General features: G+C 39.7%; 2 protein-coding genes across 2 annotated transcripts in view; both read right to left on the reverse strand.

Annotated features, from left to right (window-relative positions):
- lrpprc (leucine rich pentatricopeptide repeat containing) overlaps positions 1-19,130 on the reverse strand; it is a 69,246-nt gene extending 50,116 nt beyond the window's left edge. The window contains exons 1-15 of the mRNA XM_005804174.3: positions 18,917-19,130; positions 17,405-17,607; positions 17,139-17,261; positions 16,840-16,961; positions 16,516-16,574; positions 16,179-16,265; positions 15,957-16,083; positions 15,659-15,803; positions 14,668-14,819; positions 14,439-14,544; positions 14,244-14,351; positions 4,984-5,102; positions 4,802-4,892; positions 3,290-3,359; positions 617-644 (exon numbers count right to left, since the gene is read on the reverse strand). Of these exons, the coding sequence (XP_005804231.1) occupies positions 617-644; positions 3,290-3,359; positions 4,802-4,892; positions 4,984-5,102; positions 14,244-14,351; positions 14,439-14,544; positions 14,668-14,819; positions 15,659-15,803; positions 15,957-16,083; positions 16,179-16,265; positions 16,516-16,574; positions 16,840-16,961; positions 17,139-17,261; positions 17,405-17,607; positions 18,917-19,095 (1,719 nt within the window). The 5' untranslated portion in view covers positions 19,096-19,130. The remainder of the gene's footprint in view (positions 1-616; positions 645-3,289; positions 3,360-4,801; positions 4,893-4,983; positions 5,103-14,243; positions 14,352-14,438; positions 14,545-14,667; positions 14,820-15,658; positions 15,804-15,956; positions 16,084-16,178; positions 16,266-16,515; positions 16,575-16,839; positions 16,962-17,138; positions 17,262-17,404; positions 17,608-18,916) is intronic.
- A 341-nt stretch (positions 19,131-19,471) lies between these two features.
- On the reverse strand, positions 19,472-22,512 carry znhit2 (zinc finger HIT-type containing 2). The gene is made up of 2 exons (XM_005804173.2): positions 22,457-22,512; positions 19,472-22,299 (listed from the first exon to the last, which is right to left on the reverse strand). Exon 2 carries the CDS (start codon positions 22,237-22,239, stop codon positions 20,596-20,598), a length of 1,644 nt encoding a protein of 547 aa, XP_005804230.1. The 5' UTR covers positions 22,240-22,299; positions 22,457-22,512; the 3' UTR covers positions 19,472-20,595.
- Positions 22,513-23,061: the final 549 nt, after the last annotated feature.

Consider the following 23,061-nt stretch of genomic DNA (forward strand, 5'->3'; position numbering starts at 1 on the left):
CAAACCTCAATGGATTTCATATATAAATTGGTTTTAAACACTCAATTTTATCACATATTGCATTTTCTTTCAACATCCTTAAAAAAAGTTGAATAAAATGTAAATCTATACATTCTTACCCTCATACAGGACTCAACCAATTACTGTTTAACTATGTTTTTAACTATTTTTTAACTTAGGTTTCATGCCACAGCATGATGCAGCTACCACCATGTTTCACTGCATGTTGGCTGTGCAATGTGTTTTTATACTGAAATTATACACAGGTTTACTATTTACAAAGTACCAAATGTTTAGAGTCAAATGGATTTTACACATAGTCAAGGGAGCTGTAAAGTAAATCTTACACATACTTTAGCAAAAAGAAATAAAAAATTTCACTGCTTATTCAGTGAATCGCCTCTCTCGTGTTGTAATGTGTATTGAGATTTCATTACATTTGCTTTTGCAAATAAGTTGAATCTCAAATTTAAAGAAGGTATTTAAAAAAACAACTACTTTTATAGAGCAAGCATTATTCATAAATTATTGACAAAGCATCAAAAATACATCACAAACACAACCACCTTTTCAGTTTGTTTTCTTTGGTATAGTCAAACGTTGACATTTGTCGTACCTTGACCATGGAGTTCACATCAGAGAACCTGCAGGGGGCAGTAGAGGACAATAAATTAACACCAGCTGCAGCTTAAACTCAGGGAGTATATATGCAATTTGGTCATTGAGGTAAAAACACAAGAAGAACTTCATCTACTGGAATGAGAGATGTACTAATGACAATACAAAGACATTTAAATATCATCTGCTCTTTATATGAGATTCATGTAAAAACATTTAAAGTTGAGGAAAATCTATAATTTTACAATTACGACTCAAAGGTAATTTTATTTATATAGCACATTTTCAGCAACAAGGCAATACAAAGTGCTTGCTTTGTAATAACATCCTCCAACTTTCTGTCTTTTTTTTAAAAACACAACACTTCTCAGGAGCGACGGGATTATTTCACCACTGCTAGTGAACTGACAGCATATCACAGAATACGTGAAGAAGGAGCAACACGGTTTCCAGTTCGACACCCTCCGTCCCGCAGTACAACAGACGGCGTACAAAGTCTGGCACACCACAAAAGACACAAAGTCACACATGAGCGCGTGCACACACACTACGGGCTAAATGTTGCAACATCTCCAGCGTTGTCAGCGAGATGTTGGAAAAGGAGGAGAGAGGGAGATGAGAGGAGAAAAAAAGAGGTCTTTAATGATTAAATTATCCCCTGACCTTGTCTTTGACAGGGCAGGTCCCGCACAGCGATGACACAGCGCTCGCAAACACACACACACACACACACACACACACCGTCACCAAGTGACAAGCCCAATTATGACCCTGTCAGGCAACCTAACCATCACAGGAGGGTGTGTGTGTGTGTGTGTGTGTGTGTGTGTGTGTCTGTGTATGTGAGAGCAAAGCGAATAGAGATGGGAGGAAAAGGACTGATTTAGAAAGAAAATAACAAATACTAATAATTAGTGATGACTTAGAATATTTTTTCAGAGTCAAGTGCTGAACAGACATCCCAGAGATCACACATCAAGAGCTACTGAGATGATTAATAATCCGCTGCACAAAGACAGAAAAAAAAAAAACCACGGAACCGAACTTCATGGCTTAAATGCAAAACGCTGTGTGTGTGGAGGGAAACATAACGGTGAACTCACCGTACCCAGAACAAAATGAAAAAGGTAGTGGCAGCATCATGATGCAGGGAAGTTGGCGGAAAGTGGGATGGAGTCCAGAGCCAAATGCTTTTCAGAAATTCTACCAAAACCGGAAACATTTTGTTGATCCAATTTTGAGCTAATAATTGGTGGAGAATAAGAACCTTTCAAGTCAATCCATTCAGGCTCTCTCAACCACTAATATTTATTGGGTGATTAGGGGGCAAAAATAAATTACAACCCAGTTGCTTCATTGCCAGAGCAGCAAATGTATTCAGTGATTTCTATAAAAACCATAAACGAGATGGTTTTATAAATGAGATCTCCATGAGTTTTTCACTTTCTTGTTAAGGTTACAAACAAACAAAACTTTCTTGTTGAAATGGATAAAAGTTCTGAATTCATTTTGTTTCTATTAGCTGGATAGATTACTCACTGTAATCTACTCAGTGATAACAGTGGCTTTATGTTTGCAAAAAACCAAAGCAGGAAGCCATTACCACTGTTAATTAATCGTATGCCAAAATAAAATGAAATTGATCATTTCCATTCTGATCATTAACCTTTTTTGGGGGGTAATTTTATTTACAAAGGCTTATAATCTATTTTATTTATGGTTTTGATTGTGTGTGTGTGTGTGTGTTTTTTTTACATATTATTTACTGTTTTTTATGTTGGATATTTAAAATATTTTCCAGTTAAAGTGTGAAGTGATCTTCAAAAAAAAACTAAGTTTCTCTTTGAGTCTTTGAGGCATTACTATGCCATTATCAAGATATTACTTGAAAATGGCTTCTAAACAACAACATTATAATTTATGGGACAAATTATCATCCAGCAAGGTTTGTTATCATCACAGGCCCGGACACTATTGAGTTTTTATTTATCAGAATGAAAATTAAAGACAAAACCCTTTTGCTAGGCACTGCACATAAAGAACTTGGACAGGCTGAACCAAGAGCATAAAGTTGAGCCTAAGTAATCGAATTTTTGCTCAGTGAAAGAAAATAACTTCAGTCCCCGCAGGGAAGTCAGCACTTTACTGCTCGGTTCACTTCCAGCGTCGCTCGGGGGCCCGAGTGTTTTTGTGCAGCCGTGTAGTGCTAAACTGTAAATATTCATAAACACCCCTTCAACGAATGCCTGCGAGTCAGACGCTGGTCCTAAGGCTCAGCCCTGGTGTGTCGGAGAGAGTGAGGGGAAAAACGCAACCAGCGCAGAAGTCGGAGGGGGCAATAGTGGTGGGCATCTGCTCATTTGCATATCTCCCACGGTGCTTTGAGGCGAACGCATGAGGGGCGAGGGCCTCCATATGTATGAGGCACCCGCGTAAGTCTGCGTGATGCAGCGTTTCTCCCTGCAGCTGCCCAGGCGCACAGACGTCGGTGGATGGTGCGATGGGCCACACATGTCACGTTCACACACACATACTCGCAGCATATGCTGCAGTGACCTCCATAGCAAAACCCCAGGCTGGGGCTCCGAGGGGCCAAATATGTAAAAAATTCAGAATGTAAATTGATGCAGAAAATGGGAAGACAAACAGAGGAAGGGGCTAATTGACTCACTTTCTGAAGCCGGAGATGAGGCTACCGCGGAAAAAACCGAGGTCCAGAGGTGGGAAAGAGGGATCCGATACTGAGGTGGAGAAAGGAAACGAAGAAATGTTAAAGAAAAACAGCAGATCTGAGAAGACAGAGTCTGATTGTCAATTTATGTCATCAGGCAACAGTCTGATCATTTAAAATCTAGCATCAAGCCTAACTTAAGGAAATTAGGTGGTGTTTTTGACCAATCGGTGTCAATGAAACATTTCATTTGAGACATATTTCCAAAACAAAGGAAGCTGGATTCAAAACAGGAGCTTGAGGCTCTGAATTACTGGAAAGAGGTTAAAAAAAGTAAAGCAACGCGTTTTTTCAAAACCCACTGCTCTTGATTTTAAAGTAAAGTATCCGGGATAAAATTTCTACAACTTAAAGGAATTGGTAGATATCTGTGGAATGTTCTTTTGGCATCAAAAACGAAAATAATAATGGGAGGAATAATGGGAGGAATGAACCGACTGCTAAGGAATGAAATGAGGTTGTCATGGGTTTTTACAGAATGGTAGAAAATTACATTTTCTGTGACGTTTTTGCTAAAGTACTGTGAGAAGTATGCCAGAAAGTGAGTGCCTAACGATTTTCTGATTATTTTTCACTGGAAAATCATGCACATTTTAAAAGGGAAACAAATTTATTTATTTATTTGCTCTGTCAATTTCCATTTTTTTCCATTTATTTAGGACAGAACGTATTCTAGCGATTGTCTCTTTGTTTCCACAGAAAAATACTTTTAATTATTATTCGTACTCTTCTCATTTGACAAAGAAGCTCTTACTCACTTTACTCAAAACTTTTAACTAGAATGAATCAGTCCTGAATGGCTCTGCACAGGTTGACAGTTCAATTTTAAATCTTAACTATAACTTTCAGTTCCTTCATGAATGAATTGTGAATAATTATTCACAATTCTTATAATTACCCTGTCCCTCTCTCTTTATGTTGTTGTGGAGATTCATTTAAAAAGTAGTCGAACACATTCAATTTATAAATTATTTTTTTCTCAAGATTTTTATACATGTTTTTTATTATCTCTTTAATTTGCTTTTGTCTTTTCATTTGTATTTTTAGTTTCTCTATGCTTATAAGTCACTTTTTTCTGTAAAAGGTGCTATAAAACACAATTTACCATAATCAGGCAGGTCGCAGGGATTAAACTGAGACACCTACGTTGCAGTGAGGCTAAAAGATGAAAGACAGAAAACAGGAGCAGCTATCCATAATTTAGGAGCCCTTCATATCTCGCCCCTCTGCTGAACGGACCTCTCCTCGCTCTTGCTCTTTACAAATTCACACAGACTAATCCCTTAAAAGGCCTGATGAGCACAGAGGTGATGGAGGGCAAATGTGAATGTGTGTGTGGAATCCGGCCTGTAGGCAAAGCTGCAACTTCTATGATGACGAATGCTCAAGATGGTGCAGAGATTCTTCAGACTTTATTAAAAACTCCATTAGAGTCAATGTGTGTCGACTTACTTAAGGTATAAACTTTAGCCAGGTTGCTAGCAGCCAGTGTCCGAATCTCTGCGCACACAAAGGCCTCGGAGTCCACAGAGACGCCCGAATCCTGAACAGACAACAGCGTTTTTTGTTTTATTTTGTGTGTCACTAAAAACCTTTCGGCGAGCATCGGAGATCGTATCGAGACTATCGATCACCTGGAGGGTTTTAAGTGCGGCCTCCAAGCTGGGGAACACGGGGAGGATGTAGGTGGCTAATGTCTCCAGGTCGGGGGAGACACCGAGTCTGGTCATGCCTTTCACCACCTCCACCACACCTACAACCAACAAAAACACAGAAAAATTTACATTTTATAATCTTCAAGAAGAATTGAATCATGAAAAATTTAAAGACAGAAAACATCACAGACTCCCAAAATCTGTGTAATGTTAAAAGTTTTAACATAACTTTTAACTCTGCTTGAAAGTCATCTTAAAACTTTTGTTTCAACATATAGAGTAATCCTGACACAGAGCGTCTGTGCTTTTTTTTGAGTCAGGCTCTGGTTCTGCTGGAGGTTTCTTCCTGTTAAAGGAGAGTGTTTCCTCTCCACTGTCGCTACATGCATGCTCAGTATGACGGATTGTTACAACAAAAACACAAAACTCGATGCAAACGGTTGGGCTGTGTAGTGGGAGCTAAACAACACCTGCCCATCACCCTGTGTACTTTAGCACTACACCCAAATAGGGCGAGTGTTTTTTTGTTTTGTTTTTTTGCTTAAGTTTGCCTCAAAATCTGAGGTGGGTAAATATATAATTTGCCGTAACAAAAAGTGTTTTCAATCATAATAATGACAAACTATCTACTGATGTGGTTGGGATTTTTACTCTTTCCTCTAGCATAGTTTCTTCTTATTATATATTTATTTATTTAATATACATAAATTAAAAAAACAAAACATGATTGCATGTAAATATAGTGCGCAAATTAATTTTAGCTGGTGTTCTGGAGTAGGTATTTGCTATAGATTTTTAATTTTAATAGCAGTGTTTGTGTTGCAGCGGTCTGATTTTATACTGTGGCAGATGCACTATCACAAGCAACAATAAACTTTTAAACACTTTTTGTCATCACTCATCTTTGCAAGAATCTTGTGATGACATTTTAAACCTATATCAACAATCCCTAATCAAATTACCAAATAGTTTTTAAATAATACACCAAGGATAATCAATATGATACAAAATATTATTTAACCAGCCATACCAATGAATAATTTTTACTTTTCTGTTTAAAAAAAATTAAGCTGCATTATTTTGTAGGTTTTAATCTGAAATCTTTAATCTTCTCTGTACAAAACTGGTGTTTTCACTCGAGATTGTCATACAGTAAGAATTTACTGGCCCGCTTCCGCTTTAAAAAATAAAAAATTTAAAAACCTAACTTCATGCATGTTCACCTAAAGCAACTCTTGCATGTCTTACAGTCAAATACTGCACACACTTTTCTCCACTCACTCTCACGTTCCAGCCTGCAGCTGTGGACGTACTCCACACCCTTGACTGTTATAATGCTAATGGCTCTGTTGCCCTCCAAAACCAGGCTGCTTGGTAAACATATGTGGGCATAGACACACACTTGGCCTCAAATGGACTCTTGCACCCTGCTCTCCAGCAGAACCCTGAGGTCCTGCCCCAGGAAAGTTGGCCAAAGCCACCGCATGCATATGGAAAAGCTGCTCAACACTCTGAGTCGTGTCTCGGAGCGTGCCCCGTAAAAGGCAGAGGCCTAAGAGAGCCAGGACACATGACCTCGTGTTATGCAGCGTTATCAATATTACTAATACCTCTTCATGTGCAGAAAACTATCCTTAAGTGCTTCCTCTAGTTCACACAAGCTTATGTTGTATATATAGAGATAGAGAGATGCTTGTGTTTGTGTGTTCACCTGTCAGGCTCTTTGCATCAATAAAAGATGAGTTCTGGGCTTTTATATGCCATTAAAACCTGCGGCTGGCCTGCATTATCCCAGGTAGAGGTACCTGAGCCACTTCATCCATTCAGACTTCTCTTCCCTTCATATCGCTCATTCATCCACTTCTCCCAGTATCCATCTAGCCATCTTTCAAAAAAAAGTAAACAAACAATTTTCCCCTTTCTTCTCAATGGAGTATCCCCATCCACTCTGCCATCCATCGCTTCATTCTTACCCCTCTCATCACTTCCATCCGTCCTTTTTTGTGAACGGAGAGAGGGAGCACCTGCCATCTTCCTGAATAATCCATAATCAATTTCACGCTGAGCCAAACAGACAGAAAAACAAGTGAATGGAGAGCAGGAGGTTTAAATGCGGAAGCCGGACGTTCCTCACGTGCTTCTCGTCTTCCAGACATGAGCTTCCATGATCATCAGCACTTTTTCATTCACGCAATGAGAGCTTGTGGAGTTTTTTCTTCTCATCAAAGAAGCTTTTAACCTTTTGAACCCAAGTGTTTCTTTGCTCGGCTTTGAGTCCCAACATTTAAAGATTTAGAGGACATCTCTAATATTCTTCAAGATGAGTCATGTTACTTTTTATTTGGCTAAAATAAAAAGTAAAATTTTTTATTTTCTTCCCCCCTTTCTTTGGGGAAGGAATGGGACCCACGATCAATTTCCAAACTATCCAAAGCAATAAATGTGTACAATATCTGGATTATGGAAAAAATCTGTAGTCAAACTTTAGTTGTAGGAACTGCACCTTCATGTTACGGAAAGTTAACTACCCAATAAACTCCTTCCCAGGTGTATACAGAAGTAATTTGAAATTAAAGAAACTATGAATTAAGAATGAAAGATTTGTTTTAAAATAACTAAAAGTTAGGACAAATATTAAACTGTGGTTCAGTTAGAGGGATTCCCGTGTGGAATAATTCTTGTGAAGAGTGAAAACTGTCTTTCACTGTTAAATGAAAAAAAGTATAAAAATAATTTGATAAACAAATGCAGTAAGGTTTGATTATGATTGTTTTTTTTCCTTCAGTTTGTCTAGAGACTTCTTGGAGATGTGTTTCAGAAAAACATGCAGAAAGGACCCTGCTGATTGTTGGTGACAAAATAACTAAAGAATCATTTCTGCTATTTTCTGAGTCAGTGACGTGTTTAAATATGACGGAAAAGCAGCTTTGTGCTGGGAAGGATGTGGTCTATTCAGGCTGCGACGGAGCGAGAGAAAGCATAACTTCAAAAGAAAGGTTCAATGTACTTCAGAAGAAAAATAAAAGCTATTTACTCATCTTTGTGAACTTTTAACCTCTGTCCAAGAAGGAACATGATGGATCTGTTGTCACCATTACATCAAACGCTCTCTCCTTTATTTAAATAACCACTATTGTTTTCTCTGCTATCTGAGAAATTTACAAACCGATTTTGGCACGAAGAAGAGCTGTGAAGACCAGAGACATCTCCAGAAAGACGTGACGTTCTATCCGGGCAAGAAGTATCAAAGTAGTGAGTTAAGCATGGCAGTGGTCACAAGATATCACCATCAGCCTCGTGTCTCCAGGTTAACTGTCAGAGATGGGGAAGTGAGGACACACGAGAGGGAGAAGAAGAGCGGAGTGAACCGGTGGCTGTCATCTCGTCCCGTCCTTGGACATGAGTACCTGTCACTTCCCCTTTCCTTTCTCCTCCAACACCATCTGTCCGGCCCATTTCTCTTCGCCTATGATTTACTCAAGGTAGACTTTGTTGCTAGAAGGCAAAAGCAGTTTGTGGAAAAAAAAAAGAAAGAAAAAAAAACAAAAGAGGAGAATTGACTTCCACAATAGGTGATTTGCAATGAAAAGTGTGAAGAATGTTCAGGAAGAGCTCAGGTAAAGCAACTTGATGCTATTTTGTTACAAGGTTTTCACCAGGAAGGAAAACAGACCAATCGAGGACTTTACCCAAAACATGCAAGGTGAGAGAGAGACCCTCTCTCCCTCTCTTTCACTGGCCCTGCTGTGTCACAACTTATAAGACAACATTGTGTCACAAGGACTGACAAGCAGTGACTAGCTGGCGGCAGGTGGCGAGAACGGCTGAGCATATGCTTTCGCTAAACCCACCAAATCCACACCTCTTCAACATGTGATGGGATTTTTTTCTCCCTCTTCCTCCCCCGCAAGATCCCCTCCCATTCCTCAGCTCAGGCCTCTCTGCCCGCTAGTGACACCTGTGGACAAAAAGTGACACGACGCTTAATATTTCATGGGCCATGCACAGTGGGGCGCGTAATCGAAAGTGAATTCCCTCAGAGCGCTCGCATTTACATGAAATCAAGTCACTCTGCATCAGTCACATCACCTGCACTGCCCTCCGAAAGTCATATCCACCCCCTCACACACACACGCACGCACACACAAGCGCCTCATGCAACCAATGAATGTGCGGGAGAAGAAGAAGGGGGAGAGATATTGCATGATTCATGAGGATTAAGGCAAACACTGTCGGAAACAAGCAAGTGTGAGCGAGGGAGAAGTTTCTCCACTTTCCTTTCTTTCTTCCTTCCTCCCTTCCGAATGGCGATACGTAAATGGATGCTGTCCGACTGTGCGGTCGGAGCTTAAGACTGTCGAGTTGCATGCGTTCGCACAGAGCTGTCTCACCAGTCGGACTGGGAATAAGTCTCGACCACACGGAAGATTCAATTTGCCGCGGCGCAACACCGGCCTTGCCGGTTTTCGCCTGCCCTGCCAGCTCCAATGCCATCAACTGGCCGGCGAAATAGAGAGGAAAGAAAGTAAGAAAGAAAAAAAAATCCATCACTTATTAATTGCTTCAAAAAAGACCAAAGAGAGCTCTGCAAACATGTAGCACTTAAAAACCAAACTGCTGCCGAGCGCAGTCGACAGAACGCGCCAGCTAATGAGTTGTGAGTCCTGACAAGTCTCGAGATGCCCGCCATCTGTGAACGAGATGATTTCTCATACCGGCCCAATTTCAGAAACGGCACAATGTGGAGGACTTCTTAACGTAGCTGGTTCTGAGGAACCTAAATTGTTGCATATATTAATAAATTATTTTCATTTTGGTTTGGACTGTCAATTAGAGTCAATGAAACCTCACTCATGTCTGTTCATGTTAACATTAAAAAGCAAAAACAATTCTTTATTGCTCTTTGCAGATTTATATTCAATAAACAGGAAGGAAATGTCTAATATGTAGCAGAAATCTATTTTTAGCACGCAGAGTTTGGAAACTAAAAAGGGTAAAAGAGCGACCTGTAATGTGACCCACTCTGTCAGTCAGACAGAACTGTAGACAAGTAGAAAATTATAGTTTCATTTTAAATAGCTTTTTACATTGGCTACTCACCCTCCTCCTTTGTTCAGTAACAACTACTACATTGAAGAGTGTTGTTTTCCCTATGTAGCAGCCACTTCTGCTCGAGTATCAAAATAAATCGTTTTCTGACAGAAAAATGATTTATTACCTGCCAGAAAATGACAGGACCAGTGAAGTTGAAAATCTGGATCCCGGCCACATACATGAAAAAAAGTGCAGCAGAGCTAATCTTTGGTTTCTGCTTGTAGGATTATTCTTTGACTTCACTTCAACTAGAAAGTAGCTTTAACGTCTAATGGGAGGAAATCAAGAGAGACAACCGTCAACCTCAGGCAACTAATTTGCCTGCTGTGTGTTGGGGAAGCAGCATCAGAGCCAGCGACTCTAATAGACTGGACAAAATCATCAGGAAAGCTGGCTCTGTACTGAGACTAAGGCCGGAGTCCCTGGAAACTGTGGTGGAGAGGAGGACACTGAAGAAGGTTCTGTCTATTATGGACAATAAACGGCACCCTCTCCAGTGGACAGACAGCGGAGCACCTTCTCACATAGGCTGCTCCAGCTCCGCTGTCGTAGGGATAGATACAGGAAATCCTTCCTGCCACATGCCATCTCACTGTACAGTTCATTTTATATGTAAATGATTTGGTAAATGTATCAGGGTTTTTCAAATGTATTCTATTTGCGGATGATACCACTTTTTTTTGTCAGGGCAATGATATAAAAGGGATGTTAAAAGAAATGAAAATAGAATTTATGCAAATACATAAATGGTTCAAACTAAATAAATTATCTTTAAATTTGGACAAAACAAATTATATGTTATTTACAAGGAGACAAAGAATTGTAAATACTCCATTTAAAGTTGATGGTGTAGAGATTTGTAGAGTTAGTGAGGTGAAATTTTTGGGTGTGATAATTGACGAGAAATTATCATGGAAATCCCATTTGAATTACTTAAGAACAAAATTAGCAAAATCAATTGCAGTGCTTTATAAAGTACGGGATTTTCTGAATGATCATGCACTATTTATGTTGTATAATGCACTAATTGTTCCACACTTGGTTTATTGTGTTGAGGTATGGGGAAAGGCATGTTATACTAGTATAAAATCTGTTTTTGTTTTGCAAAAAAGGGCAATAAGAGTTATTGCTCGAAAACATGGTAAATATCCAACAAATATATTATTTTGTAATTTGAGGTTTTTGAAATTCAATGATTTAGTTGATTATAATATTTTGTTGGTTATGTATAAGGCACACCTAAAAACATTACCCTTAAACATCCAAAAAAATTTTGAAAAGAGAGAGAGTGGTTATAACCTTAAGGGGACACAGATTTTTAAGAAACCTAAATTCAGAACTTGTTTGAAAGAACGATGTACTTCGATACAAGGAGTCAAACTGTGGAACGACCTGCAAAACGATGTTAAAAATGCTAAATCATTACACATGTTTAAAAGAATGTTAAAGATTGTTTTTTTTGAAGAAGTATGAAATAGTATAAAGTCAAAGTATAGTATTGTTCAGTTGAGATTGATGATTGACCTTGTTTCTTTGTTCTTCCTTTGTTTTCTTTTTTTTGTCACATAAGACAAATCAAGGAAGATTTAGTTTTTTTTTTTTTTTTTTTTTTTGTTTGTTTGTTTTTTGTTGTTTTGATCCATAGTTGAGAAAGAGGGGCAGATATTATAAGATTATTTTCTTCTTTCTGCTACCTTTCATTTCACTTTTTTAAATTATTTTATTTTTTTCTTTGTATTAAAATTTTTTTTTATTTGTATTGAATGAAATGAATAAAGATGAAATATAAAATATAAATAAAAGCTAAATCATTGTTCTGCACTAATCAGTCCAATTTTGCACAACTGCACTGTCCCACACTTGCTGTACATATATTTACATATACATACTGTATCTGCATTTTTTTGAATCTTTGCAAGGACTGCTCTAAGCTGCTTTTTATATTGACAGCATGTTATATTTTATTTTTATTTTGTCTACATTGCTACTCAGTGGTGGTTGTTGTGTGTCTTGTCTCTATGCTGCTGTAACTGCGAAATAATTTCCCTGCTGGGATGAATAAAGTAATTCTATTCTATTATCAAAATAACTCGTTTATATCAATAGTCCAGAAACCGAGCAAAGAACTCACAGTATCCTGTGTGCAATCACATTAAGGGACAGATAAAGACAAAAGAACTGAAGAAACCCACTGAAGGAAAACACCTAACAAGACAGCTTAGGCTATCTTACCATGGCATTGGTCAGCAGGTCATCCTTCAGAAGGACAACAACTCTAAAGATGCAACCAGAGCTAAAATGCTATGGTTTAGATTAAAGGAAGGACTCATTTCAATACTATTCAAGTACTGAAATGCCCCAGTCCAAGTAGAAGCCTAAATGCATTAAAGGATATTTTTAGTTTAAAACTAAGTCTATCATGGAAAATATTTTCTCAACTGGAGCTCCGTTAAATGCAAAATAAAAAAAATTGTTGTGGTTTGTTGCTGTTATTCTTATACTTCTGCAAATGTGTTTCCAAAAAAAATGTTAAGGAAAATATTGATGCAAGAAGAAAACTAAAACTGTTTAGCAAGGCCACACAACCAGAAGCTTGCAACTAAAGAGTGACTGGACGTCAGGGAGAGTTGCAGAAACATGAAATTCATGTCTGAAAGCGCTTTCTGGGAGTCAAACTGGATGGAAAGTTAGGATATTTTCAAGAACTTCTCTAGAGAGGCCACAGTGTGTGTTAGCACGGACGTGTTTGTGCACGTGTTTGTTTTAACTCCTGGGTTGCATGGACAATCTCTTTTTGCCCCTCGACTTGCCCAGCCTGGTGAAATCTGTCCCAGCTGGTTCGCTCTCAAAGGTCATTAATATTTGAGTAAAAACTCCCCTTTAAAAGCTCTTTCTGGTACAGAAGATGTTATAATCCCCACTACGCCCTCAGAAAAAAAGGGAGCTTTTTTATTTTATTCAGATGCAGAAGTTTTTACTTTCTCTTAGGGCTTCATCACATCAACAAACAATTTACACATGAAGCTAAACGTATCTTGATTTGGTACAACTGTGAGAAATAATAGCGGTCATTTAGGAAGACACAATTGTTCCCCTATATTGGAACAACTGACACAAACACCAAGGATCTCTCCTTTTTACAGGAGAAGTGATTTCTAAAAAGGTTACAGCCAAAAAGTTAGCACAAAAAAAAAACTGAGGGATAAAATCTTTTTCTTGTGCTTTTTTATCTGAATAGCAGCAGTGTTTCGTCATTTAATGTGTATTTTGAAATATCACAAACAGAAACAGCTAAATTTGAAAATAATTTCCTCAGTTTTGGAAAAAAGTTGGAGGTTTGGTGGGTTTTGGCTTTTCCAAAGTAGAGTTAAAGTGCTAAACGGAAGCTGGGAACATATTTGCCAAAGACGTTCTTATCTAACAAACATTTTCCTCTTCATTACAGCTTACAAAGTAACAGTAAACTTTTACTTTGTAATGGGCAACGTTCACATTTGATGTAATTACACTTTGCTTAGTCTGGTTGATTTGCTCCAAACCAATAGATGGAAACAAATAATTAGCTTTTTCTTTCTTGTTTTTTTTTTTGCAAAAATTTTGAAAAGTTTGCTTAAAATTTGCATGACAATTGAATGAAAACAAAGCTAATATGCAATCATGGTGACAAGATCAAAACAGCCAAAAGTCAGAAAAAAAACTAAATACACCTTGCCTTCCTGGTACACACTGATGCATCATCTATTTAAAGTAATAATCAGACAGAATGAACAGGAAATCGGTTCTTTCATCTCTGAGTTACTGTTGACTTTATTTTTAAACACCTCCCGATACTAATAATAGCCAACTTTGAGTCTTCTTTCCTAAGTAAAACCTTCGACACTAAAGAGTGTTCTTGCTAGCGTGACCTAATAGCACTCAGGCGTGGTGTAATCACTGAAAAGATTGAGTTTTCGACCAGCTGGTTACTAGTAAGGACGAATCAGGTGGAAAATGAGCCGATTCCAGTTGTAGAGAAATGTTCTGCTACAAATTATCCTGTTATAACAGTGTCTTAAGCTCTCACTGTGGAACAATAGAACAACTCTTTTTTAATAATGGACTGATGAGACGTTCAGAACTGTCTGTGTTTGCATGTGTGTTTGTACCAGCGACGTTGTTCTCCTTCAAAGGCTGAGTAAGAAGAGGCCAGAAGTAATGAGGCCTAACAGGCAAGTTCTGCTCCTTCACTGTCTTCATCAGCTCCAAAGACATCCCTGCAAAAGAGGAAAGCAGACAAAATTATTTGGTTATCGATAAAATACAAATTGGAGGACATGAGTAGATTTAGTCGACTGATTTACCAAGTTTTTGGGCCTCTAGGGCGCACGAGAGAGTGAAGGTGAACGACGAGGTGTGAAGGTTTAACTCCTGCAGCTCTTTGCAGTAGCGGACAACCTTCTCCAGCGCCTGAAACGTTAGTCAAACGAGCAGGTACATGACAATTATGCTCGTTATTTACAGTGGATGGTAAACTGTGATCCGACAGGTTTTTTTTTGACAGGATTAGGGGAAGTTTGAGTTCTGCTGTACCGTATCCATGTTCACGCAGTGTCTGAGGAAGAAGTTTCCGAGGATGGACGAGTCATTGGTTTCCGACTGGAGAGTAGGGAATGTCTTCAGGAGGCTAAACGCTGTATCTTCATGTCCCTGGGTGATGAGGCTCAGACACAAGTTCATGGCATCTGGAAGGACATGAAGGAGGACATTTGGCCACAAAATTATTTTGCTTGGCTGTCGGCCATGTTTACTGACAAAAACAGAGTTCCTATACAATTTAGGAGCAAATATTTGATTAGTTTTCAGTCCATCTTAAATGCCAAACAGCAAAGTTCACTATGAATGAATGACACTTCCACGTTGTATAGGCAACATAATTTAGGGAAGGAACAAACAAAAAGTAAAGAAGGACAAAACGAAAAAGGAAGAAAATAAAGAGAGAAGAAAGCCAGGGCTTCCCCCAGTGTATTATATATAAGCCTGGCGGGCCACCAGACTTTACTTGTGCCCCCACCAGGCTAAGCATTGCTTATTTTTTTATGTTTGTATTTTTTAAGACTTGATAGTTGGTGTTCAAGTATTAATCTTCCGATCTTTTAATAACACATAATTATCAAGAGATATTTAAAAATTTCCTGTCAAGTTTAAACATTTTTTAACTCTAAAAGAAAGCGGGCCACTGGATGAATGACTGCCCTAGCGCCCAACCACCGGGCTTAGCAAGTTTTCTGGGGGAACCATGAAAGCTAAGAAAGAATAGAGGGAGGAAAACAATACAAAAGGACAACTTCTAGATGACGAGACGGTGAATAAAGACTTGAAGTACAAATATTTTTTTCAGACTCCATTTTCTTAAGACCTGAAAAAGACTTGAAAATGTGTGTGAACTCAAAACAACAAAGACAAATTTAGATAAATTTAGAACAGCCAGTCTCTCCATGATCAGAACACATCAGCAGTATTTTTGTCTGATATTAGTGTTTGTTGCTGTCAGAAAACATGACGTATATTTCTTTCCGTCTACCTGGTATGTAGCCCCTCTCGTGCCTTAGACGCTCGATCATTTCTGGTATGTGTTGCTGTTGTCCGGCTTTGGCCAGAGTTAAAATGACCTGCATGATGTCTCGATCCATCAGGCTGCAGTCTGCGCTCTCCGCCGCCTCCAGAGTCTGAAAAGGTTGGAGAGTAAAATGAGGGATGGGGAAAGAGAAACATGGAGGTGTGAACGTTGGAGAAAAGGTCAACCAGGGCAGATGGAAGATACAGGATCGCTTTAAAATGGAAGCCATGCTTATCAAACATTTATTACAATAAGCACAAACCTTCTTCATACTCTCCAGATCTCCCTTTTCACCATACGCATTCAGCAGCGTCACGTATGTGTCAGGACTCGGCTCAACTCCCGCTCCCCGCATCACAGACAGGATGTTGGCAGCGCTCTCGATATCGCTGCACAGTAATAAAAAAAAAACGGGTTTTAAAAGAACAAAATTGCTTCAAAACAATCTGTTCTTTATGAACAGATCAAAAACTGTGAAACTCACCCGGCGCGAGAATGTCCTGTTATCAGAGAGCTGAAAACGGCTTCTGTGATGGGCAAATCTTTGCTCTTCATGAAACCCAAGATGGTGCTATCAATGAATGCAAGTAAACAAAATGGCTTCAGTTCTTTCAAAATAAAAGATTAAGTAACAAACTGATTGGATTCAGGTGCTAAAAACACAGTAAGGGAATTGACAAAACATTCTGCTGAGGTCAGGAATAACCAGCCTCAGAGTCCCATGAAAAGTTTTAATTAACTATTTTATTGTTTCTGGAAAACTTTTTCTTTTGTACATCAAATGATCTGAAAGATTTTCTAAAACTACAATACTTGCTCACCTGGCTCCCTCGATATCGCCATTCTGGCAGTAAGCTGCTATCAGTCTCTGGTAGGTGACCTGTTCGTGCAAAAGTTTTATAGCATCACTGCACAAGAAAATACTGAAACAGCAGCATGCTATCAAAGAATCAAAATGTAAAATAAAATTAAGTAAAATTACAACAAGGGAAAAAACACAAGTTCAATAATGTTTTACAAAAATACAGAGCAAAGACAAAAATATTTTAATTGTAAAGTTCTTCTTAGGAATCAAGCCAATAAAATGTGTTTTTCTACATTAAAAGAAACAACAGCATACTGGATTTACTCAATACTGCACTTACTCTGTTTGGCTGAACGTTCGCTGCCTCCATTTTAGCCAGGAAGTCAGTGGGGGAGAACTTGAATTCATTCTGCAGATAAACCTTCAGCAAGGCATTGTAGTGACTAACGTCATACTGTGCACCTGGAGAAAATGTTCAGATGTTCAGATTCAGCACAATGTCAAAAAAAAGAATACTTCTATACAAATAGTTTGAATAACTTAAGTAATCCTAAGTCCAATAAATGTTCATATGCTGGAGGTAAATTTGTCCTCAGATTTGCAGTGAATTCTCCAGCCACCCGAGGTTCAGTTTCTTACCCAGCTCCTGCAGCTTATTCCACACTCGTTGTGCCAAGTCGTTTCGCTCCTCCATCGGCACCTCAGGCAGCAAGGAGCCGCAGCTGCGCAGCAGCAGCAAGGCGTGATTACTGCTGGGATAGCCTGAATGCAGAGCGGGAAACAAAGTGCAGTTGGATGTAAACAAAAATCAGAAGTGGAAAAAAATGTCCCAACACTTGTAGTTTAGCTTGTTGTGTGACACTGGTAATGGATAGTCCATACTTTTCTGAGATCTGCCCGCCTACCTGTCCTGCAAATATCATGGAAGATGCGCATCAGCAAGGTCTTGGTGATGCGTCCCGTCCTCCTCACTGAGCTGTCCAGCTTGGTCAGCGCCCAATCGAACTGCTGCGCCTGCTTGGACCGCACCGCCAGCCCGACCTCGTCCTTCTGCTCTGTGGCCACGGAATAGCTGCGCACACACACAGCTGTGTGAGGCCACACACACCTGAGGAGGATATGAGGTGAAGGGAAACAAAGAAAGCATTCAAGTATTTTTTTTTTCCCCGTCACAAAACTAAAAGATCAGCTCAAGTTTCACTAGAGCTGCTAACATCTATTAAAACCATTGGCTGCTTTTGTATAGTTGAAGCAGCAGGTTGGTCCTCTCTCTGCTAAATTTGTGTCCTTTTTCTCCTGCCAAAATTTAGGGAAACTTCAGGAAATAAATTCCATATTATTTCCAAGGTCACCACCACAAAATCCAGTATGTTATGGAGATTCTATGTGATATATCGATGCAAAATATTGCAAAAGGCGTTTCTTCTGTAATATTTTGCAGAAGAAACATTCATACATGAATTTGTATGAAGTCCATACTATTTGCACCTACCATTCGTTTCGGGAACGTGTCTCTATCATCTTAACAATATATCTCAAGCTCTGTCTGATCGAGTCTGGATGGAGAGCATATGTGAAGATCAATTTAATTCAGTTTAGGTTGGTACTTTGACTGGGCCATCCATATGAATATGCTTTGATACAAACAGCACAAGTCTTGCTGCAAGGTGAACCTCCATCCAGGTCTCCTGTGCGCTGCAGCTTATTTTTCCTTGTGATTGTCCTGCATTTATCTCCATCAATGTCCGCCACAGCTTCACTTGCCCCTCAATAGAAAGCCGTTCCCACAGCATGATACTGCCACCACTGTGGGGACGGTGTGTTCAGGTGTGCAGTGATAATTCTCCACCAAGCACAGCGGCTTGCAGTTTGTGATTTTGTAAATGAGCTGTGACCTTGAAGGATGACAGTCATGCTAAACTAGTCTGTGGTCAAATGTTATAAAGTATTCTAATGCTAACTACCTACAGATTATTACTTAATTTAATATGATAAATTAAGAAAACAGATATAGTTAACTAGTAATTTACAAAAGACTGGATGCTGCAGCATCACACCGTAGATGAGTTAGCCTCATGCTAAAAGCTAACATGCTACAGAAAAAGCGGTTAGTCTTTAATAATATTAAGAAACACGACGGCTCTTATACCAAGCTAAAGAGGGAATGTACAGTATATGTGCTGTCTCAGTGTTACGAAATGTCTAATGTTGCATAAAAATGGCGGCATGTTTACTGTGAAGTCCAACAAAAGCTAATTGCGCGTGTTAAACTGCTTCCACTACAACGACACGTTTTAAGGTTTAACATGTAAAGGTTTTGGCTATTTTGTTCCTGGCATTTTACTGTGTCTTTGTCATTGAACCCCAATGACATCCCTGCTTCACGCGTGGGTCCCAGCTAAGCTGCAGTAACATACCTGCTCACGCTGTCAGAAACACGACCGAGCTGTCTGGAGCAGACGCCGGTACTTCTGCCGACTAGAACCCCGCTGTACAAGCGACTGAGCGGCGCCCCGCTCCTCCTGCTCCCCGGGATCTGGAGCAAACCTGAAGGAGAAAACTTAAGTAACCGGGCAGATCTCAAGAGCACAGCCATGTTTTCTGTCGCAACGTGAAGGAACTTCCTCACCACGTGACAATAGTCTTAGAGAAGAATCTCGCGAGAGTACCAACCAGGCTGTCTCGTTCTCTTTTCCTTGGTAAGGTATATATGCATATATGGCTATCACAAATAGCAACCTATATGATAACAAAATAAAGTAAGTTTGCAGTATCATACAAAAATGGTAAAAAAAATTTTTTTAAAAAAGCTTATAAAATATAATCTGAATAACATTATGTTTTTATGGTCCATAAAAACAACGCTACCTTCACAAATTGTCCTTTTCTCGGAATAGTTAAGGTTGTTCAGTAAAAATAAGATTTTAATGGTATAAAGCAGAAGGAAGACACCTTTCACACACACAAGTATAAAAATAACATTTTCTCAAATCCAGGTGTTAGCATTATAAGGCACATCCCCTTCTTATAGGTGAGGATCTGGTAGTAAGATCTGCTAGTTGTAATATAGGCATTTTCAACAAATTGAAAACACAGATTACATGGAATATATTATAGCAGTTTGAAGAAAATGTAACATGGGCCATAAAGGCACAAAAACAAAGAAAATTTGGAGGTTGAAAGAAATTCAACTGTGCAAGACAGCAGTCTTTTAAACATAAAGATGTGAACATTACTTCACATAGTTTATTCGTATGTGAATAATTCTGGAAGTTTTACAAGACACATTTTATTTTCCACTATAAAACATGGAAACAATGGTTTAAAATTAGAGAAACTTCAGGACAATTGCCCTGTAAAATACTACCTGTCTGTAGATGAAAAACTTTCCAAAAAGACTAACATTTGGAAAACATTAAAAATTTTGCTTTAGTCCCCATTAATATATTTTATTCACATAACAGCATTATGTTATTGTCAGTGTATTATTCTGCATAAAAACTGACTGACTCCCATCATCTTTTACTTGTTTTTGATTTTTTGAAACATTTTTCACCCTCAGCATCTTGATTAATTCCAAAGTGAAATTGTGAGAGGATTGCTCCGGTACATGTCCAGTCATGATTTTTCCTCGCTAAATTAATCCAGATGTGCAGTATACATTACATTTTTCTATTCTGCACAGAGTAACATAGGAAGAATAAAATGTATACAAGTTTATTGTATACATATGCAGCTGTATTATCTGCTCAGACAGTCAGCTCCAGTTTTCAAAACAAGCTAATAGTAAACAATGATTAGTAGGGCTGCTTTACTTCCTCCCCATAACTATCTTTGTTTTTACCACTGGAAATATTCCTGAAAAGACTAATTAAAACTTTCTTGTAACATAGGGAAAAGCAATATGTGGGGGAGGGGGCGGAGATTATCAATAGAACTGGAAACATAAGAAAAAGTCACTTCCTGAAACTGTCTTAATCAACAAAAACAACACATTAAACAAAATTTATTGGTGTAAAATGAACAAACAGACCAGATTATTATTTTCACGTTTTATGTAACTATAACTTCTTTGGACAAACACATACATATATTTTTAGCTCAGCTCCTCAATGAGATTAATTCTTTTCCTCCTTTCTTTCTTCAAATTCTCCTCAACTACAGTCTTTGCCTTCTCCATGCCACTTCTCATGCTCTCTCTTTTACCGTGTTCACTCCACAGCTCGACAGCAAGTCTGCGAACCTGCTGGACGTTGTCCTTCACCCAGGCTTGAAAGAATTCACACTTCTTATTTGCCTGGAAGTACTTCTGCCTCCTTGTCCCTTCCTCTCCCTCCTTGGATAGCTTCCCCCTGGCTTTAGAGAGCGTCTTACGCAGCTGGCTCAAGGCTGCCAGGGAGTAACCTGAGGCGTCTCGTCTGTCTCTGCCTGTCATGATGTGAGCCACGGCCTCCGCTGCTCTGGCCGGAGCCAGAGGATCCTCCCTGTCGAGGTAGCCGCCACGCAGGACGAGAGCCTCTCCGCAGTCCAAGGCCTCCTGGACAGAGTTGAACACCTTCCCTGAGCTCAGAGCCTCAGACAGAGAGAGAGTCATGTCACAGACCTCCAACATCAGTGAATCTGTGTCACCGTTAAACAGCGACAGGGAAAAGGCAAAGCCATAAAGGGCATTTACTATGCTGTAGCAAACCAGAGGAGATGGATTTGCACATAAGGAGCTCAGCTTTGGGATATTTGCAGAGATTGAGGGAACTTTTACGCTAACCGAGCTTCCTTTACTTTTTCCCTCTTGAATCTTTTTCTCGTCATCTTCTTGCGATATCTTGACTTGGTCATTGTGTCCCTTCTCCAGATTGTTCACGTCTTCCTGTAGCGCCTGGATGAGAGGCCTGCCGATCTCCTCGTGCTCCTCCCACCAGGGCTTCCACAGAGGGACCACCCCGCTGAGGTCTCCCCGCTTCAAAAGACCCACAAACTTCTCCTGCTCCTCCTTGCTGAGAAGGTCCCACAGCTCCTCCTCTGAGAGCTTGTCGATGTCCAGCCCCGACAGTCGCTCGGCCAAGTCCAGCTCCCCCTCCGTACCGTCAGCAGTCGCTTCTGCTCCTCCGATCTCCTCGAGTTTTCCCATAATGGCCTCCATCTCTGGTGTGTTCTCCCCTCCAGACTGCTGAAGCTCTGCCAACCTGGACAGGAGCTCCATAACCTGCACCTTCTCCACCACTTCTTCCTCCTCCTCTCCCACCATGTCTGCTTCTTTTAGTAAACTCTCCATCCCTCCACGCGTCGTGTCTGCTTTCTGCCTCAGTCCCAGCAGAATCTCCTGCATCTTTCTCTTACCCTCTGCTTCCGTTTTCCCCATGTCCTTCAGCTCCTGCAGGACAGACTCCTTGTAAAACTCCTCGGAGCAGGCGGAGTGGTCCGGGCTCCGGTAGCAGGACAAGCCGCAGTACTGGAGATTACAACGTGGACAAGTGTAGTTAGAGGGTTTCCGTTCACACAGCATGCACACTGCCCTGCTTATCCTGGCGTTAGACTCGTCCTCTGAAATCTTTTCGTTTTGGTTCTTGGCTGGAGAAAGAAACTCTCCTTTCCCAGCTGCTCTGGACGGAAGCACGATCCCATCCCTGGCTACAGCCTCTGTCTCGGGCTCCAGGTCGGTCCACACCTCCTCCTTTGGAGAGATGTCCGTCAGGAGGCTCCTCACTGACGGAGGAAGGCTCCGTCTAATTACTGGATTCATAAGGAGGAGAACTGAGCCGAAGCAAGGCGATAAGAGCGCCGCGTCCCAAAGCGGATAAACCTAGCAACATAAAAACAACACAGACGTGTAAGTGACGTTTCATGTATTGACCGGAGTTACGGAGGAAGTTCGGTTCTAAGGACTGAATGTCTGAGGAACAATTCCGGTATTATGTCTAAATATAAAACTAAATACAGCAGGAAAAATGTTGACTTACTTTTCTTCTGTGTCTGCACAAAACCCAACGTTTCACGTTTGCGGTCCCAAATAAATCGTCACGTCGCTGTTTGATGACGTATGAGCTTCTCTGCAGGTTCTCAACCTCAGGCGTGACACCTTAGTGGCGGTCGCGACCTAATCTCTCAGGGTCCCCAGAGATTTGAAAAGAATAAAAAGTCAAGGCTCAAAAAGAGGGAAAAATTTTCCCTACCCAGGCATATTATGACTTCAGTGACCATATTCTTTGACTATTAAACATTTAGATGGTGCTGTTTAACGTCAGGACTGAAATAACAATGGTCACAAATTCTGATGACTGTTATTTATTTTAAAAACGTACTTGCTGTATCTGATTTTAATTGACTAATTGCTAGAAGTTACATTGGATTAAAGAAGAAATGGAAAAAACTTTTCTTCCAGGAGTGCAGTATGCATTATCTTCTAACGATAAGCAAGTATGAGCAGTGGATGCATTTCTGGATTTTACTTCCACTTTACAAATATGCTCTACTTTGAGTTGGTCTATCACATAAAAATCAAATTTAAAAAATCTAATTTAATGTTTTTTAGTGTTTGTAACATAAAGGTCTCCAAGGTGTGAAT

This window comes from Xiphophorus maculatus, chromosome 22, assembly GCF_002775205.1.
Source record: "Xiphophorus maculatus strain JP 163 A chromosome 22, X_maculatus-5.0-male, whole genome shotgun sequence".
NCBI classification, from domain to species: Eukaryota; Metazoa; Chordata; class Actinopteri; order Cyprinodontiformes; family Poeciliidae; genus Xiphophorus; species Xiphophorus maculatus.